At 45.6% G+C, this 21,128-nt stretch overlaps 1 protein-coding gene across 2 annotated transcripts; it reads left to right on the top strand.

The window, feature by feature from the left end:
* Positions 1 to 283: 283 nt before the first annotated feature.
* On the top strand, positions 284 to 5,639 carry LOC137025244 (uncharacterized). Of its 2 annotated transcripts, none has more exons than XM_067393267.1 (2): positions 284 to 305; positions 3,059 to 5,639. In XM_067393267.1, the coding sequence occupies exon 2, from the start codon at positions 3,072 to 3,074 to the stop codon at positions 5,154 to 5,156; it is 2,085 nt and encodes a 694-aa protein (XP_067249368.1). In that variant the 5' UTR covers positions 284 to 305; positions 3,059 to 3,071; the 3' UTR covers positions 5,157 to 5,639. The 2 variants fall into 2 exon arrangements, with proteins under 2 accessions (XP_067249368.1, XP_067249372.1); XM_067393271.1 differs by lacking the exon at positions 284 to 305 and adding an exon at positions 2,257 to 2,343.
* Positions 5,640 to 21,128: the final 15,489 nt, after the last annotated feature.

The following is a 21,128-nucleotide window of genomic DNA, read 5'->3' as shown; positions in this document are numbered from 1 at the left end:
ATTTTCAACATGCTCAAAAAATTTTAAAACTATCACTATCACGCCACACTCTCTTACCCCCTACTAGCTTATGAGAAAAGTAGGATTTTGTTGCCATCTACATACAGTTTTCATTTTTATTCTGGGAACAATATTAATAGCATTAAGATATCTAGAGTATCTAAGTTATCATTCTAGTTTCTCCTCCCCAAGTCCTCATCTTCCACCTCCGCCCCTTTCAGATAGCCATAAAAACAGAGGCATGCATTAATTCTACCATTAAGAGACCTTAACTTGACACAAAACGCTTCTCACTTTCAAACAAGGTAAGGCAATTGTACAAAATTACTTATACAATAAGTATAATAAGATATATAACATATCAAATCAGGTCCAACTTTATATTAGGTGTCTAACTACTTACATAAAAAAAAAAAAAAAAATGTTAGCTACAATATTTATTGTGTATATGTTGTATTGCAAATCAGATTAGCTGCTATTGAGGCGGAATTGAGGTTTTAAGGTTAGAGACCGTTTTTGTTATATGATTAGGTTGAAGGTTGAGTTAAGGGGTAGGGTATGTAGCTACACAATAATGTTAATACACAGTAGCTAAAAACAGTCAATATAAAGTGGAATAATAAATCAATTAAATAGGACTACACATGCTGGCTTTAAAATACAACAATTTAATTGTAATTTATGGCTGGGGTACTCATTTAATGAATTTATGTCTTAATCCCATTAGATCAATATGTATTTATTTAGAATAATTATAGTTGTGCAGAATATATACTTGATTCTGACTGCCTGTAAGGTGTGCCTTCAAACAGTGCAATGCACAAGTAGTTCCTGACAGTTAATCACCATTCTAAATCAATGTACTGCCTTTAAACAAGCAGATACATATGTGAATGTTCAATTGCATGTTTAAAGTTAGAATATGAGCTCAATGTGTTAAATGGCTAAGCATTTACTTTATAATGGTTTTCAATTGAAAAAAAAAAATGCTTAAAGAGAAACTGCATGCTGCGTTTATAATCTGGATTCTTCTGCTTGCCTGTACTATGCATCATCAATAAGGAGTATATTGACTTTGGTTTTTTAATATTACTCTCTTACTACAATACTTAGTACAAACCTGGTAAAAATGACTGGTGGGCAATGGAGGAAAGCCTTGTTTTACCCTCCAGGTGGCTGTTGGTGTGATAATGGTCATAATGTCATAATGGTCTGACATCACGTAAAAACTATGAAATGACATTTGTTGACGTCAAATTAATGTGACACCATTTTGAGAGTTTAAAATAGTTTGCCAAAGTGAACTATACGAAAACATTAGCTGCAGCTGGCAAAAACCTTCAGACTACCATTGGTCCATGCTGGTGTTTAGAGAAGGGTCTGGCTGCAAACCATAAGCGAGTGGAGCCCCACTCTCAAACAGGACATACGTCACTTACACTTGTGTTTTACTAACGTCTACACCTATCCCAACCCTAAACCTACCCTTACAATAATGCAAATATAGTAATTAAATGACACAATATTGATTTGTGTTTTATTAACATCTACACCTATCCTAACCCCAAACCTACCATTACAATAATGCAAATACAGTAATTAAATGATGCAATATTGATGTGGGCATGCCCAGTGGCCAAAGCTGTAGCTAGCTCCTCTAGTGGAGGTGACGTATTTCCGCCCTTGAGTGGAGCTTCACTTGCCCCCTCAGGCTGCAGCCAGCCCCTATTGGGTGTTTATGTAATAGGTAGGTATGCTCTGGTGCTCCGCCTACGTTGATATGGAAATCTTCTCCAGTTCATTACTTCTGTTCAGTCCGATGAGGTCATATGTTAATAAAAACCAACACACTGTTTAAAGCCACATACTTTAAACTATAGGGATCTATTTAATAAAATTTTAAAATGTAATATATATAGTACAGTCCAAAAGTTTGGAACCACTAAGATTTTTAATGTTTTTAAAAGAAGTTTCGTCTGCTCACCAAGGCTACATTTATTTAATTAAATATACAGTAAAAAACAGTAATATTGTGAAATATTATTACAATTTAAAATAACTGTGTACTATTTAAATATATTTGACAAAGTAATTTATTCCTGTGATGGCAAAGCTGAATTTTCACATTCATTACTCCAGTCTTCAGTGTCACATGATCCTTCAGAAATCATTCTAATATGCTGATCTGCTGCTCAAGAAACATTTATGATTATTTTCAATGTTGAAAACAGTTGTGTACTTTTTTTTTCAGGATCCTTTGATGAATAGAAAGTTCAAAAGAACAGCATTTATCTGAAATACAAAGCTTCTGTAGCATTATACACTACCGTTCAAAAGTTTGGGGTCAGTAAGAATTTTTATTTTTATTTTTTTTAAAAGAAATTAAAGAAATGAATACTTTTATTCAGCAAGGATGCATTAAATCAATCAAAAGTGGCAGTAAAGACATTTATAATGTTACAATAGATTCGATTTCAGATAAACACTGTTCTTTTGAACTTTCTTTTCATCAAATAATCCTGAAAAAAAAATATTGTACACAAATATTTTGTACAATTGTACACATTAAATGTTTCTTGAGCAGCAGATCAGCATATTAGAATGATTTCTGAAGGATCATGTGACACTGAAGACTGGAGTAATGATGCTGAAAATTCAGCTTTGCCATCACAGGAATAAATTACTTTGTGAAATATATTCAAATAGAAAACAGTTATTTTAAATTGTAATAATATTTCACAATATTACTGTTTTTACTGTATTTTTAATTAAATAAATGTAGCCTTGAGCAGACGAAACTTCTTTTAAAAACATTAAAAATCTTAGTGGTTCCAAACTTTTGGACTGTACTGTATGTGACAGGACTTGTGGAGGGCTGAATAGCAGAACTGGTAACATATCACTGGCAAATATATCACTGTCATTTTTGTTTTGTCTTAATTTTGTCATTAAATTTTGTTATAATAAAATTTGTGAAGAATGCTGCCAAGTGTAAAATACTAACTACAAAGTGATATTCCCTCAGGACATTTATTTTCAAATTTCATCTTTTGAACAGGAACAAGAAAATCATGAATTCTGCAATCTCAAAATCTACTCAAAGTCTTAGCACTGCTGAGGACATGAGGAACCAAACCCAGCTTATAATGCAACCCTATGCCAACTGGGAAGAGTATCTTACTCCAGCACCTCTATCTATAGCCATCCTGGGAGAGCTGGTTTTCATCTCGTCCTCAACCGATTTCTCTATCAATAAAAATACTCCTAAAAATGGCTACAAATTCATCAAATACCCTGATTCCTTTCGTGCTTGCCTCATGCAAGTGTGTAACTCTGGTTGGTGGGCATTTAATGAGGCCCATAAGAGCATGGATCAGATTCGCCTCCATACTGCCCAAGTTCCACAATACATGAAGGCATCTGTGAAGATTCTGTTCCAAGGTGATGATGAAGTTGTCACAGCACATCTTCCTGATCAGCTGGAGAATATCAGAGTCATTGCAGATGAATGTCTGCGGTTGTCTGATGCAACTGAAAAGCGTTTCACTGATGTCATCAGTATCATCCAGGAGCTGCTAGAAGCTTGTGTGAATGCAGAGCACTTCTATGGGGAAGAGATGGAAGCAATCAAGAAGAAACTGGAAGAGAGCAAACTGAGGGAGCAGTCAGCTCAAGAAGCCAAGAAAAGGACTGAGAAGGCAGTGAGTGCCATGGAGAAGCAACTGGATGAGGCTCATGAAAGCTACAAGAAAGCTCTGGATTCTCTCCCTAGTGGATGGGAAATGATTGGCATGGATTTTGTGGGAGGAATAGCTCAGAGCTGTAAAGATCTGGTTACTGGACTGACAACTGCTGTTACTCAGCCAATGAAAATGTTGAGTTCTCCAGCAAGTATGATAGCTAATGCTGTGAGCCACATTAAAGGTCAGAGCCACATAGAAAGTCAAAGAGATGTGGTAGATGATATAAGCATATATAGTAAGTCGGCTGAAATTTTAAATTGTGCACAAAATATCCAGCAACTAATGAATGTGAATAGTGAGGTAGATGCCATTGCCTGGACAAATCTGTATGATCAGAAGCACAAAAATACAAAAACGGATTTCATAACAAAACAGTTTGAAAGAATTGATGAAACTTTAAAGAATATTTCTGATTGCCCAGCAAAAATACAAGCTCAGAATTTATGCAATAAGGGCATGAGCATATGCAACCAGCTGGCAAAATATGCACCAGATGGCAAATGTGACAATGAAAAAAGCATAATACAGGAGGTCTTGGATCTAAACAAATTAGCTCATATTTTTGACAGCAAAAGCAAAGACATCACAAATTCTCCAGCCATTTCTCCAAAACTACCAATGATGCAAAAAGAAGAAAAAAAGTCAGAGAACACGAGTCCTTCACAGAGGGCCACGGAGAATGCACGATTCGCCATAGAGCAGACCCGAGTTCAGATGAACAAGACAAGAGAGACCTATGAGAAGTGTATGGAGAACCTAGAGAAGAACCAGAAGGAACTAACTGATATCCTGGTCACTATGAGAAACTGTGAACTGAAAGAGATTGACTTCAAAACTACCATAGAGATGCTGGTCAAAGGAATGGATGCCATGGGGAGAGTGAAGGAGCAATGGGAGAAGATGGTTCGCTTCTTTCAGATGGTTTCTAACATTATAAAAACAAGCCTGAGCATAACTCTCAAAAACTTTGTCTCAACATCCGAGAAAACACAAAAGCTCTCCTACAATGCAAAGCTCTTCTCAAAAGATCTGCTGTACACTCAAGCCTTCCAAGCCTGTAACATTGCTGGTCTGGTGCATATGATCTCTGGAACATACACAGATGTTTCCAACAAGTACCTGATGGACCGTGTCAGTTCACTGGGCAAACTTATGGCCATGGATAAGAGTAAGCCAGAATTCGAGCATGAGCGACAACAGCTCCAGAACTCATGTGATGAGGCTCAAAAAGGCATCTTAAGGCTTGTCCTGAAGAATAAAGAGGAGTTTGACAGGAAGAGCACTGCAAGACTTGAAAGGATCGATCGAGAGTTGCTTGCCATTCTACCCCCTGCTCCTCCAGAAGAAATCAAGAGTATTCAAGAGGCTGTTCAAGCTGGATTTAGTGAGGAAGAGGAGGCATCATTCTACTGAAAGCATGTACTAAAGAATTGCTTATTTTCCAGTTTTATATTGGTAAACACCAGATGATAATATATTTCAGTTTTAAGCTTTGTTTTTCTTTAACATCACGCTCTTACTACTATTGAGAAACATTTTAACATTTTTATTATTTGACATTGTTTCTTCATTTGGGATTGTCAGAGTGTTTTTTTAAATAATCATGAATTCAGACATTTCACTGATGAAACATCAGGAAATTAAATTGTGTAATATTAAAAAAAATCTCACCTTAATTTGATTGTCTCTGTGATAGCTTTGTCTGTTATAATAGTTTAGGATCTCTGGATTTAAATCTTTGTTGCTTTTTAGAAAATATGAGATGAGACAAATGCTTTTTCTTTCAACTGTAACAACCATTCCTGTCATATCATCCCTCAACTTCTGAAATTTTGTTCCAGATTAAGTGTGGGAAATTGGAGAACATCTTTTTGAGTACAGGTATTTAGTGAACTTTTACTTATGGTGTTTGATAACTTCCTTTTAATTTTCCGTAGTGTGTTTCTATTTAGACAAGTATGCAAATATTACTGAGAGCACAAGGATTAACTACTTTAGTTCTGCTTTAAGTGTAATTGTTCTTATATTGTCTTCTGCCTTTGATTTTAATAAATGGACTCTTTTGCTTGCTAATTTGTGCTTCTTCTTAATAACTTACCATTATTTAATTGGTGGGCAATTCCAGCGTTATGGACGTGACATTTGGAGTCAAAACTTGAAATATAAAAGCTCTAAGAATGCATTTAATAGCAACATGAACCGTCTATTTATATATTCATAATCCCTTACTAAAGGAGTCCAGACATTAGAAAAATGTCAGACTATACAGCTGTTTTATATTTTAGATGAGGAAAATATACAGCGTTACAGACGTGACAAAAAAAGTCACTAAGTTTTGGGTGACAACATATTTTTTACGAATTCTGTGAATTACATTGAGCAAACCAAAAGTAATACTGCCCACCGAATGAAGCAGAGCCGGCCCGTTATATAGGCAGTATAGGCAAATGCTAAGGGCGCAATCTCGCTAGGGGCGCCAAAGAGGCCGGATGCGTGGACAGGGGCGGATCTACCGGGGTGGCACGGGGTGACATCTGCCCCCCTAAGAAAAAGCTTTGCCACCCCCAAATTATCATAGAATATAATATGTAAGCAGTGTTTCAAGCACTGGAGCGGCGCTTCAATATGATAACTAAAAAAAATTGAGTAACGCAAAGTAATGGCAAGAAAACACGTCTTTCAATAAACTGTGCATGATGGTTTCACGCGCACGCAGCGCGCCCAGTGTGCTTCATTAACAAATGACTCTTATGAACCGATTCTTTGAGAGTCAGAAACACAGCGCAGCCAAGTTCACTTACGATTTTTTTCACATATTTGTACGTGAATCGGAAAATTACTGCTTCCCGGCTAGAAATCCTGTGAGAAATGTAGTCCCATCCGAATATGTCTGAGATTTTCGTATTTTTTTTGGCGAGCTGATTCAGCAACCGCCCGCTCCACTTTCATCATGGATAAAGATATTTTTGCCATCCGACGAACCAATGACATGAAATCAATACGGAGATCCCGATCACAGAAACTAATAGCAGAGTTGGGGTAATATCTAAACGTATTTTAGCTTTTCTCGATTGCTAACACATTATAGGTGATTCAGTTATCAAAACAGACACATTTCTCAAAACGTTTAACAATGACAACATTAGGTAGCAAAACTGATGACACACCATTCAAAATCTGAGAGAGCTGAATGAATAATTTACAGGGGTTTTAAACTTACACAGCACACTTTGTAGCCATTTGTTATATGTAGCCTATACTTGTCACGGTTCATGAATCCGCTGTCTCATTCTGGTGTCTGTGTGTTCTGTAGTGTGTCACCTGATTGTTTGTGTGGGCGTCGCCGCTGATTATCTGATCAGCGGCAGCTGTTTGCAATTACACCTGCCTTTATAACGCCTTGTCTTTCGTCTCATGTTTGTCAGATCGTTGTTTGGAGTCCTGGTGTTGTTGTCTCGTGTTGCTCGTGTTGTTTGTTCCTTGGACTGGATTCTCGTCGTTGTTTCCTGGTTCCTTGTTTGGATTGTTCTCTGGATTTCACCCACGGATTACACGGCACTGTTTCACGGACGCACTTCACCAGTCACCATTCATCTGGACTCTCATCGCCCATCGAGGTCCCTGCGTCACCACTCTCCTGCTGTGTTCGTTGTGTTATCTGTGACTGACCATCTGTGTGTGAAGCTCTTAAATAAAGAGATTAACTTGCTATTGCATCCGTCATTATTTACGTGACAGAACGATCTGACCAACCATGGATGCAGCAAGCTCAGCAGCTTTGACGGAGTTCATCAACCACAGCATTTCCCGCATGGACCAACAGCAGGAGAGTATCTCTTCCACCGGACGCGCTGTTCAAGCGCTGGTGACGCAGGTGTCTGAGCTCTCCCAGCAACTTCAACAGCTTCGAGCTCCCACTGCGCCAACCCCACCGCCGATTCCCCCCACGCCGCTGGAGCGGTGGGATCAGCCAGAACCACGCCTTCCGGTTCCTCAGACTTATGCCGGTGAGCCGAACTTTTGTAGAGCGTTCTTGAACAAGTGTTCCTTGCATTTCTCGTTGCAGCCACGCACCTTCGAGATGGAGAAATCCAAGGTGGCTTTTGTGATCACGCTCCTGACAGGGAAGGCAGCATTGTGGGGAACGGCGGTGTGGGAGAACCAGGATCCATGCTGCGCCTCGTTCCAGGCACTCGCCGCCGAGATGAGGAGAGTGTTCGACCGTGCGGTGGCTGGCAAGGACGCTGCCCGACAACTCACCGAACTCAAGCAGGGTAACCGCACGGTCGCAGAATATTCCATCGAGTTTCGCACTCTTGCGGCGGAGTGCCGCTGGAACGAGGAGGCGCAGTGGGATGTGTTCCTGCATGGGTTGGCCGACCGTGTCCATCGAGAGATCTATGTCTTGGATCTTCCTCAGACACTCAACGGACTCATCGATCTCGCGCTGCGAGTGGATGCTCGACTTCAGAGGCTGGAACGTCTAGAATCTGCTAACGCTAAGCCTCATGGAGCGGAGGGCCGGTTGGCCAATACAGCGGACACGGTCGGCTCCTCTATAGATCCCGAACCCATGCAGGTAGGGAGAGCTCGGCTTTCCCGGGAGGAGAGAGAAAGGCGGAGATCCCAAGGCTTATGTCTCTACTGCGGAGCATCAGGTCACTTCCTCAGGTCTTGCCCAGTAAAAGATCAAGCCCGGTAGTAAATCTGAGGCTACTATCGGGTGGGATCTCCGCCGAGAAGTCCTCACCATCCACCCTCCTCCCGGTAAGACTGAGATGGGCGACTCACAACATCACCTGCCAGGCACTCATCGACTCCGGGGCTGAGGGGAACTTCATGGACACCAACTTTGCACAACTTAACAGTTTACCCATCATCCCACTCACCCGCCTGATCACTGTCGACGCACTCAATGGACAACGACTTCCCAGCATCTCTCACTCTACGGACTACGTTACTCTCATCTCCTCTGGCAATCACAATGAAGACATTCAGTTTCTCCTCATGGACTCACCTCAGGCACCTATCGTTCTCGGACACCCCTGGCTCACCAAACACAACCCTCGGATTGACTGGCAGCAGCACACCATCACCGAGTGGAGCACTCTTTGTCACAGTTCTTGTCTGTTGTCTGCTTGTCCCACTGTGTCTGTTTCTGTGTTACAGGAGGAGGCGGTGGATTTGTCTAACGTGCCCGCAGAGTATCAAGACCTGAGGGAAGTGTTCAGTAAGTCCCGGGCTGCTTCTCTCCCTCCGCATCGTCCCTATGACTGTGCCATAGATTTAGTACCCGGTAAGTCTACCCCGGTAACACCCCTAGAGGACACTTTGAATACTTGGTCATGCCCTTCGGGCTGTCCAACAGTCCAGCGGTCTTCCAGGCACTCGTCAATGACGTGTTGAGAGACATGGGCGATCAGTTCATTTATGTCTACCTGGATGACATATTGATATTTTCCTCGTCTCTCCAGGAACATGTTCAACACGTCAGACGAGTGCTTCAGCGTCTGTTAGAGAATGGGCTTTTTGTCAAGGCGGAGAAATGCGAGTTTCACGCACAGTCTGTTTCTTTTCTAGGGTACATCGTCTCGTCTGAGGGAGTTCGCATGGATCCTGACAAGGTTAAGGCTGTGGTGGATTGGCCAAGTCCAGATTCCCGTAAGGCCCTACAGAGGTTTCTGGGATTCGCCAATTTTTACCGGCGTTTTATTCGCAACTTCAGCCAACTAGCCGCGCCTCTGACCGCCTTGACCTCCCCCAGAACGACCTTCAGGTGGTCGGATGCAGCGGAAGCTGCATTTGCCAAACTGAAGAGTCGCTTCGTTTCGGCTCCCATTCTCATTGCCCCTGATCCTTTGCGTCAGTTCGTGGTGGAGGTCGACGCGTCAGAGGTGGGGGTAGGTGCAGTACTATCCCAGCGTTCTCCCACGGACGATAAGATGCATCCTTGCGCGTATTTTTCCCATCGTTTATCTCCAGCCGAACGCAACTATGACATTGGTAATAGAGAGTTGTTGGCAGTCAAATTAGCGTTGGAAGAGTGGCGTCATTGGTTGGAGGGTTCGGGGGTACCCTTTATCGTATGGACAGATCATAAGAACCTTGAGTATATTCGATCGGCTAAAAGACTTAACTCCAGGCAGGCTCGGTGGGCACTTTTTTTCGGACGTTTTGATTTTTCCCTATCGTACCGCCCGGGCTCCAAAAACATCAAGCCCGATTCTTTATCTCGCATTTTTGATCCTTCCGAACGCCCGTCTACTCCCGAGTGTATTCTTCCCGAGACATTAGTGGTCTCCACTCTTACATGGGAGGTCGAATCGAAGGTCCTGTCGGCCTTAGAAGGGGTAACGCCTCCGCCCGGATGCCCACCGAGCCGTTTGTTTGTACCGGAGAAGTTAAGGTCCTGCGTTATCAAATGGGGTCATTGTTCCAACGTGGCTTGTCATCCAGGGGTTAATCGGACCAGGTTTTTGGTTAAGCAACGATTCTGGTGGCCAGCTATGGCTCGTGACATTCGCAGTTTTGTTTTGGCTTGCTCGGTTTGCGCCACTGGCAAGACTTCCAATCGACCTCCAGATGGGTTACTCCAACCGCTGTCTGTCCCTTCGAGACCTTGGTCCCACATTGCGCTAGATTTCGTTACCGCCCTCCCACCCTCCCAGGGGTACACGGTCGTTTTGACCGTGGTGGACCGGTTCTCGAAGGCGACTCATTTTGTTCCCTTAACTAAATTACCCTCTGCTAAGGAGACAGCGGTTACCGTCGTAGACCACATTTTTCGGTTACATGGCCTCCCGATAGATGTGGTGTCCGACAGGGGTCCCCAATTTGTGTCCAAATTTTGGCAAGAGTTTTGTAGACTGCTGGGGGCGACTGTCAGTCTTTCCTCTGGGTTCCATCCCCAGACCAATGGGCAGACCGAGAGAGCCAACCAGGATTTGGAGCGAATGTTGCGATGTTTGGCGTCCAAGAATCCTTCCTCCTGGAGCCAACAACTCTCTATGATTGAGTACGCACATAATTCATTACCAGTGTCTTCGACGGGCCTCTCTCCGTTTGAATGTAGTATAGGTTACCAGCCACCTGTGTTTCCCAGTCTGGAATCTGAAGTCGCGGTCCCCTCCGCTCACGCCTTTGTCCAGAGGTGCCACCGCACTTGGAACAGAGCCCGTGAGACTCTGCTGCAGGTGAGGGCGCGCACCAAGGCTAAGACTGATCGCCACCGGTCGAAGCCTCCCGTATACGTCGTTGGTCAAAAAGTGTGGCTTTCTACTAAGAACATTCCGCTCCGCTCCGTTGCCAATAAATTAGCTCCTAAATTCATAGGCCCGTTCCCTGTCACCAAAATCATTAGTCCGGTGGCAGTCCGACTCAAATTACCTCCAGCGTACAGGAGGATTCATCCCGCCTTTCATGTTTCCAAAATTAAACCCGTTTTTCACTCTCATCTTAATCCGCCTACTCCGGTTCCTCCACCGCCGCGACTCGTAGATGGGGAACCTACTTATTCGGTCAATCGCATTCTGGACTCTAGGCGGAGGGGACGCGGATTCCAGTACTTGGTGGACTGGGAAGGTTACGGTCCGGAGGAGAGAAGTTGGGTTCCTGCCAGGGACATCCTGGATCACTCCCTCATCGATGATTACAATCGACAGGTAAGGAGCTCTGGGAACGCCGTGAGGTGTTCCTAGGAGGGAGGGTACTGTCACGGTTCATGAATCCGCTGTCTCATTCTGGTGTCTGTGTGTTCTGTAGTGTGTCACCTGATTGTTTGTGTGGGCGTCGCCGCTGATTATCTGATCAGCGGCAGCTGTTTGCAATTACACCTGCCTTTATAACGCCTTGTCTTTCGTCTCATGTTTGTCAGATCGTTGTTTGGAGTCCTGGTGTTGTTGTCTCGTGTTGCTCGTGTTGTTTGTTCCTTGGACTGGATTCTCGTCGTTGTTTCCTGGTTCCTTGTTTGGATTGTTCTCTGGATTTCACCCACGGATTACACGGCACTGTTTCACGGACGCACTTCACCAGTCACCATTCATCTGGACTCTCATCGCCCATCGAGGTCCCTGCGTCACCACTCTCCTGCTGTGTTCGTTGTGTTATCTGTGACTGACCATCTGTGTGTGAAGCTCTTAAATAAAGAGATTAACTTGCTATTGCATCCGTCATTATTTACGTGACAGAACGATCTGACCAACCATGGATGCAGCAAGCTCAGCAGCTTTGACGGAGTTCATCAACCACAGCATTTCCCGCATGGACCAACAGCAGGAGAGTATCTCTTCCACCGGACGCGCTGTTCAAGCGCTGGTGACGCAGGTGTCTGAGCTCTCCCAGCAACTTCAACAGCTTCGAGCTCCCACTGCGCCAACCCCACCGCCGATTCCCCCCACGCCGCTGGAGCGGTGGGATCAGCCAGAACCACGCCTTCCGGTTCCTCAGACTTATGCCGGTGAGCCGAACTTTTGTAGAGCGTTCTTGAACAAGTGTTCCTTGCATTTCTCGTTGCAGCCACGCACCTTCGAGATGGAGAAATCCAAGGTGGCTTTTGTGATCACGCTCCTGACAGGGAAGGCAGCATTGTGGGGAACGGCGGTGTGGGAGAACCAGGATCCATGCTGCGCCTCGTTCCAGGCACTCGCCGCCGAGATGAGGAGAGTGTTCGACCGTGCGGTGGCTGGCAAGGACGCTGCCCGACAACTCACCGAACTCAAGCAGGGTAACCGCACGGTCGCAGAATATTCCATCGAGTTTCGCACTCTTGCGGCGGAGTGCCGCTGGAACGAGGAGGCGCAGTGGGATGTGTTCCTGCATGGGTTGGCCGACCGTGTCCATCGAGAGATCTATGTCTTGGATCTTCCTCAGACACTCAACGGACTCATCGATCTCGCGCTGCGAGTGGATGCTCGACTTCAGAGGCTGGAACGTCTAGAATCTGCTAACGCTAAGCCTCATGGAGCGGAGGGCCGGTTGGCCAATACAGCGGACACGGTCGGCTCCTCTATAGATCCCGAACCCATGCAGGTAGGGAGAGCTCGGCTTTCCCGGGAGGAGAGAGAAAGGCGGAGATCCCAAGGCTTATGTCTCTACTGCGGAGCATCAGGTCACTTCCTCAGGTCTTGCCCAGTAAAAGATCAAGCCCGGTAGTAAATCTGAGGCTACTATCGGGTGGGATCTCCGCCGAGAAGTCCTCACCATCCACCCTCCTCCCGGTAAGACTGAGATGGGCGACTCACAACATCACCTGCCAGGCACTCATCGACTCCGGGGCTGAGGGGAACTTCATGGACACCAACTTTGCACAACTTAACAGTTTACCCATCATCCCACTCACCCGCCTGATCACTGTCGACGCACTCAATGGACAACGACTTCCCAGCATCTCTCACTCTACGGACTACGTTACTCTCATCTCCTCTGGCAATCACAATGAAGACATTCAGTTTCTCCTCATGGACTCACCTCAGGCACCTATCGTTCTCGGACACCCCTGGCTCACCAAACACAACCCTCGGATTGACTGGCAGCAGCACACCATCACCGAGTGGAGCACTCTTTGTCACAGTTCTTGTCTGTTGTCTGCTTGTCCCACTGTGTCTGTTTCTGTGTTACAGGAGGAGGCGGTGGATTTGTCTAACGTGCCCGCAGAGTATCAAGACCTGAGGGAAGTGTTCAGTAAGTCCCGGGCTGCTTCTCTCCCTCCGCATCGTCCCTATGACTGTGCCATAGATTTAGTACCCGGTAAGTCTACCCCGGTAACACCCCTAGAGGACACTTTGAATACTTGGTCATGCCCTTCGGGCTGTCCAACAGTCCAGCGGTCTTCCAGGCACTCGTCAATGACGTGTTGAGAGACATGGGCGATCAGTTCATTTATGTCTACCTGGATGACATATTGATATTTTCCTCGTCTCTCCAGGAACATGTTCAACACGTCAGACGAGTGCTTCAGCGTCTGTTAGAGAATGGGCTTTTTGTCAAGGCGGAGAAATGCGAGTTTCACGCACAGTCTGTTTCTTTTCTAGGGTACATCGTCTCGTCTGAGGGAGTTCGCATGGATCCTGACAAGGTTAAGGCTGTGGTGGATTGGCCAAGTCCAGATTCCCGTAAGGCCCTACAGAGGTTTCTGGGATTCGCCAATTTTTACCGGCGTTTTATTCGCAACTTCAGCCAACTAGCCGCGCCTCTGACCGCCTTGACCTCCCCCAGAACGACCTTCAGGTGGTCGGATGCAGCGGAAGCTGCATTTGCCAAACTGAAGAGTCGCTTCGTTTCGGCTCCCATTCTCATTGCCCCTGATCCTTTGCGTCAGTTCGTGGTGGAGGTCGACGCGTCAGAGGTGGGGGTAGGTGCAGTACTATCCCAGCGTTCTCCCACGGACGATAAGATGCATCCTTGCGCGTATTTTTCCCATCGTTTATCTCCAGCCGAACGCAACTATGACATTGGTAATAGAGAGTTGTTGGCAGTCAAATTAGCGTTGGAAGAGTGGCGTCATTGGTTGGAGGGTTCGGGGGTACCCTTTATCGTATGGACAGATCATAAGAACCTTGAGTATATTCGATCGGCTAAAAGACTTAACTCCAGGCAGGCTCGGTGGGCACTTTTTTCGGACGTTTTGATTTTTCCCTATCGTACCGCCCGGGCTCCAAAAACATCAAGCCCGATTCTTTATCTCGCATTTTTGATCCTTCCGAACGCCCGTCTACTCCCGAGTGTATTCTTCCCGAGACATTAGTGGTCTCCACTCTTACATGGGAGGTCGAATCGAAGGTCCTGTCGGCCTTAGAAGGGGTAACGCCTCCGCCCGGATGCCCACCGAGCCGTTTGTTTGTACCGGAGAAGTTAAGGTCCTGCGTTATCAAATGGGGTCATTGTTCCAACGTGGCTTGTCATCCAGGGGTTAATCGGACCAGGTTTTTGGTTAAGCAACGATTCTGGTGGCCAGCTATGGCTCGTGACATTCGCAGTTTTGTTTTGGCTTGCTCGGTTTGCGCCACTGGCAAGACTTCCAATCGACCTCCAGATGGGTTACTCCAACCGCTGTCTGTCCCTTCGAGACCTTGGTCCCACATTGCGCTAGATTTCGTTACCGCCCTCCCACCCTCCCAGGGGTACACGGTCGTTTTGACCGTGGTGGACCGGTTCTCGAAGGCGACTCATTTTGTTCCCTTAACTAAATTACCCTCTGCTAAGGAGACAGCGGTTACCGTCGTAGACCACATTTTTCGGTTACATGGCCTCCCGATAGATGTGGTGTCCGACAGGGGTCCCCAATTTGTGTCCAAATTTTGGCAAGAGTTTTGTAGACTGCTGGGGGCGACTGTCAGTCTTTCCTCTGGGTTCCATCCCCAGACCAATGGGCAGACCGAGAGAGCCAACCAGGATTTGGAGCGAATGTTGCGATGTTTGGCGTCCAAGAATCCTTCCTCCTGGAGCCAACAACTCTCTATGATTGAGTACGCACATAATTCATTACCAGTGTCTTCGACGGGCCTCTCTCCGTTTGAATGTAGTATAGGTTACCAGCCACCTGTGTTTCCCAGTCTGGAATCTGAAGTCGCGGTCCCCTCCGCTCACGCCTTTGTCCAGAGGTGCCACCGCACTTGGAACAGAGCCCGTGAGACTCTGCTGCAGGTGAGGGCGCGCACCAAGGCTAAGACTGATCGCCACCGGTCGAAGCCTCCCGTATACGTCGTTGGTCAAAAAGTGTGGCTTTCTACTAAGAACATTCCGCTCCGCTCCGTTGCCAATAAATTAGCTCCTAAATTCATAGGCCCGTTCCCTGTCACCAAAATCATTAGTCCGGTGGCAGTCCGACTCAAATTACCTCCAGCGTACAGGAGGATTCATCCCGCCTTTCATGTTTCCAAAATTAAACCCGTTTTTCACTCTCATCTTAATCCGCCTACTCCGGTTCCTCCACCGCCGCGACTCGTAGATGGGGAACCTACTTATTCGGTCAATCGCATTCTGGACTCTAGGCGGAGGGGACGCGGATTCCAGTACTTGGTGGACTGGGAAGGTTACGGTCCGGAGGAGAGAAGTTGGGTTCCTGCCAGGGACATCCTGGATCACTCCCTCATCGATGATTACAATCGACAGGTAAGGAGCTCTGGGAACGCCGTGAGGTGTTCCTAGGAGGGAGGGTACTGTCACGGTTCATGAATCCGCTGTCTCATTCTGGTGTCTGTGTGTTCTGTAGTGTGTCACCTGATTGTTTGTGTGGGCGTCGCCGCTGATTATCTGATCAGCGGCAGCTGTTTGCAATTACACCTGCCTTTATAACGCCTTGTCTTTCGTCTCATGTTTGTCAGATCGTTGTTTGGAGTCCTGGTGTTGTTGTCTCGTGTTGCTCGTGTTGTTTGTTCCTTGGACTGGATTCTCGTCGTTGTTTCCTGGTTCCTTGTTTGGATTGTTCTCTGGATTTCACCCACGGATTACACGGCACTGTTTCACGGACGCACTTCACCAGTCACCATTCATCTGGACTCTCATCGCCCATCGAGGTCCCTGCGTCACCACTCTCCTGCTGTGTTCGTTGTGTTATCTGTGACTGACCATCTGTGTGTGAAGCTCTTAAATAAAGAGATTAACTTGCTATTGCATCCGTCATTATTTACGTGACAATACTGTATTTGTTGCAGCGTAGAGAAATGATTGCCTAGGGATAGTCTTGTGTCAGAAGACCAATACACTGCTATAGTACTGTACTGTAATGAAATTTAGCCAAATGTGCAGAGGATGCTGAATTTACTTTTACTGTAATTGACAGTAGCTATATTGTATTTTGGTGCATACCAAGTTCATACTTATTTTTCTCATGCTTTTCATCTACTGCAAGATCAATTTATAATAGTAAAATGAAAAAGAGGTATTTTTGTTACCATGTTATATGACTTGATCTCACTAGTGTTCACTAGGCAGTGCAGTAGTCTGTGTATTTGTTATGTTTTGTGTGTCATCTGATGCCAAAGTTTGATTTTGTCAGACAAGAATAAGTTTTTGACTTAAACATTTTATTTTGACCTGGATGTTTGAGGTTTGTGCAAGTTGGTGTATAGTTTTGATATTGTGTTTAGTTGTGAGAATGTTGAATTGTTTCATGAATTGTGCATTAGCAATCAAGAAAAACAATAGAGACTGAAAAGTTTGAAGGACAAATTTATGTTGGCTTGTCATAAACCCAACTTCAAGTCTTGTTTAAAAAATGTAAAAACTTTGGTCAGTTAGTCCAGAATACTATAGATGTTCTGGGTGATTGCTAAAGTGTTGCTAGGTGGTTGCTAGGAGATTCTGGGTGGTTGCTAGGCTCTTGCTATGCAGTTGCTGATGTGTTGCTAGAGTATGTGGTTGATAGGGTGTTCTGGGTGAACACACACATTCCCACCTCTGTTAATAACAGAAACTCAAAAATTGTTTTGTTGCTCTTTAACTTGCACTAAAATGTGATTTAAACCATTGAAGTAGCCTGTGTAATTTTAATAAAACTGCTCATCTCCTTTAGTGATACAAGCTCAGACTCATTTAGAAGTTTTTCATATAGTGTATTTTTTTATTTATTAATTTAAAAAACAATTTAAAAACAGTATATATATAATTTCTGGTAATGCAATGTTTGTGAACACAATTGTGTATGTAAGGCTATCTCCAAAAACTATGCATGAGCGCTTGCTTTGGTGTTGCCACCCCTCATAGACCTCATGCCACCCCTTTGCCACCCTATAAATAATTTTCTAGATTCGCCCCCTTTGGATAAATCACAATATAAGGGGGCGCCAAAAAAAAATCTTGCCTAGGGCGCCAAAGAGGCTAGGGCCGGCACTGGAGTGAAGAAGGGTTGGCTCTCCACAGAGCATAAAATAATAATTTTATTTCATTTTTCGTGTTCGCATTAATGAGGAAAAAACAACGTTACGGATGTGACAGTTTTCCGTTACGGACGTGACCGGTCTGAAAGCGGCACAGAAGACTGCTTTAAAACTGCTTTAAAACTTTCACAGAGACCTCAAGCAGGCATTTAAACCACCAAATATTGAAATCTGGGATACCAGTATGGTAAGAACCCACAATTTATTAACTTTTTAATAAACTTTTTACAACTTTATACTCTGTATTGCAAAAGGTTAGATTAGACCTATTTCTCATGTTGACAAGCGTGTGCGTTCAAGAATCAATTTAGAGACCATGATTTTTCTTCTTACAGAACTGCTTGCTAAAATACATTGACAAATATTAATGTTTATCATAAAGCAGTTTAAAATCGCAAGTTTTCCCCACAGGTGGACCAATTGACGTAGCCTACACTATTGCCAATCCCAATCATGTCAGTTTTGTGTATGAATGAACCCACGGTTTTCGGCTAGTTTTACAGTTTAAAGCGGAGTCTTGAGTCAAAATGATCGAACTTTATTTCAAGTCAAAATTATTGCAATGTTATTAGCCTATTTTGTTAGCTTGATCGCACGGATTGTGATCAATTCTATGCCATTCATTTTTTTAACCAACACTTAAAAACGCGACATCCCAATTCCCGAGGGAAGTGTCCTATGAGACACAATGCTCTTCTATAAGTTGTACTGTATCATATAGGCCTACCATTTGATGTTCATATTTCGTTCTGTAAAGGAAGGTGTAGACTACACGGCCTGCCGATTTCCGAAGCAATCGCACAAAGTTCAGTGTGTGTGAGCATGCGAGCAGGCGAGCTCAAATCAGAATAGCCTACCCTGTGACATGCTAGATAGAAAATAGGCCTATACGTTTTTGTTTTTGTTTTTTTTCCCTTCATCTAATAGTTATTTAAGCCATTAGTTGACTATCACATTTAATTGAAAAAAAAAAAAAACAGCAAGGAGACATTTTGATTGTTTTTTTTTTGTTTTTTTGTTTTTTTTTACAATCTAATGTTTTCTAAATCAGTGTCGGCTGCAAAGATGAAGTTGACATTGCTGACTCTCATCATCTTCGCAGTGGATGTGCAGAATGCACTTTTCATTCGGATTACATAATCAGAGAGTAGCTAGCCCATTTCTTTTCGTTTTTAATTATTTTGTTTAAAGGAAGACATTTCGAGCTTTCTATTTTTCTCGTGTCTGTGAGGCAAGCAGCCTATCGTACTCGGTTACTAACGTAACCTCGGTTCCCTGAGATACGGAACGAGTACTGCGTATGGGTAAAGGTCTCCCTTTTTCCCCGCTGCTGAAGTCTTTTTCATTAACGCAGTGTAACTGCACCGTCATTGGTTCACTCATAGACAAGTTGTTGAACCAATGGCGGCGCGGCATAGCTGCGCGGCCTATGGCGGCAAAGCGCGCGAATATTCCCGCCGAAATGGGCGGGGTATAGGGCTATATAAGCAGGAGTTTCGCCATAGGATTTCAGTGTCAATCGACTGAAGCGACGACCCTGAGCCGCAGCCTCGTGGCACGGCAAGTGACGCAGTACTCGTTCCGTATCTCAGGGAACCGAGGTTACGTTAGTAACCGAGTATGTTCCCTTTCGATACTGTGTATGGGGAACGAATTCAACCACGCCGTGCCAGGGCTGGGAACGATATAGCTTGCATTTGGCCAACCCAGAGGGGGGCCAAATGGACAAGCGGAGGCAAAGCCTAACCGAACCCATGGTTACACTGAAGGAAGATACTTCCTATGGTGGCGTGAAGCGGGACTTTGTTGAAGGCCGCTAATCACACCGACAGGACCCGAGCTTGTAAGGTCGGGACATCGAGGTGATAGAACCTGACAAAGGTGGACGGCGAAGACCAGCCGGCCGCCTCACAGATGTCTTGGATGGAAACTCCGTTGGACCAAGCCCACGAGGAAGCCATTCCTCTAGTGGAGTGGGCCCTGACTCCTATGGGGCAATTAGTGCCCAGTGAGGAGTAGCACAGGTTAATAGCATCCACTATCCAACGGGAAATGCGTTGTTTCGAGACCGGAGACCCTTTGGTGCGGAACAAACAAAAAGCTGATCCGACTGTCTGAAAGACTGTGATCGGTCTATGTAGGTCCTCAATGCCCTGACTGGGCAGAGTAGCTGCAGCTCTGGTTTGTCCGCCGAGGGAGGAAGAGCAGAGAGCGAGATGACCTGAGCTCTAAACGGAGTTGAGAGCACTTTAGGGACGTAGCCATGCCTAGGTTTCAGAACGACCTTAGAGTCACCAGGCCCGAATTCGAGGCATGCAGGGTTCATGGAGAGGGCCTGCAAATCGCCAACACGCTTTACCGATGCTAGTGCTAGTAGCAGAGCGGTTTTTAGCATTAGGGGCCTGAGGTCGGCTGAACCCATTGGTTCAAATGGAGCTCCTTTCAAGGCCCTGAGGACCAACGAGAGGTCCCAGGAGGGAATAGTGAGAGGGCGAGGAGGATTCAAACGCCTAGCACCTCTCAAAAAACGGATCACAAGCCCGTTTCGTCCCACCGATTGGTCAGCAACAGGAGCGTGGAACGCTGCAATGGCTGCTACGTAAACCTTAAGCGTGGAAGGGGAGCGCCCCATTTCCAAGCGTTCTTGGAGGAAAGACCGTATGGAAGATACGTCACTCTCCACAGGGTCTATGTTGCGTGTTGAACACCAATCAACAAAGACTGACCACTTCTGGTTGTAGAGGCGCCTCGTAGACGGGGCTCTAGCCTGAGAAATGGTATTTAGGACGTCCTCGGGGAGGCTAGTCGGCTCCCATCGAGGGACCAGAGGTGCAGAGCCCAGAGCTGCGGCTGTGGGTGCCAGATTGTTCTGTTTGCCTGAGAGAGGAGGTCCCGTCTCAGGGGAATCGGCCACGGGGCTCTCAGAGAGAGCCTGAATAGCTCTGAGGACCAAACCTGGTTCCTCCAGAGCGGGGCCACAAGAAGGACTCTGTGCTGGTCTTCCCTGATACGCCTGATGACCTGGGGGATCAGTGCGATCGGAGGGAAAGCATAAAGGAGCGTGCTGGGCCATGTGTGGGCCAGAGCATCTACTTCCTTCGAGAAAAATGTTGGGCAATGAGAGTTGTCTTCTGAGGCGAAGAGGTCTACCTCTGCCTTCCCGAAGAGCTCCCAGATCGTGAGGACCACTTGGGGGTGGAGCATCCACTCGTCGGAGGGGATGTTGCTCCGTGACAACATGTCCGCACCCAGATTGTTCCTGCCAGGAACATGAGTCGCTCTGAGCGACTGAAGCCTCGGAAGAGCCCATTCCAGCAGACGTTTCGCCAGAGCGCATAAGCGGCTGGACGAAAGACCGCCTTGGTGGTTTAGGTATGACACCACCGTCATACTGTCTGACCGAACTAGAACATGACGTCCCGTCAAGTAAGCCTGAAAGAACTGAAGGGCTTTCATCACTGCTAGCATCTCTAGACAGTTGATGTGTAGATGGCTTTCCTCGTGGCTCCAC

The sequence above is a fragment of the Chanodichthys erythropterus genome, chromosome 2, assembly GCF_024489055.1.
Source record: "Chanodichthys erythropterus isolate Z2021 chromosome 2, ASM2448905v1, whole genome shotgun sequence".
Taxonomy (NCBI): Eukaryota; Metazoa; Chordata; class Actinopteri; order Cypriniformes; family Xenocyprididae; genus Chanodichthys; species Chanodichthys erythropterus.
Note: the sequence above shows the minus strand (reverse complement) of the source record. Positions and strands in the feature narration are given on the sequence as shown.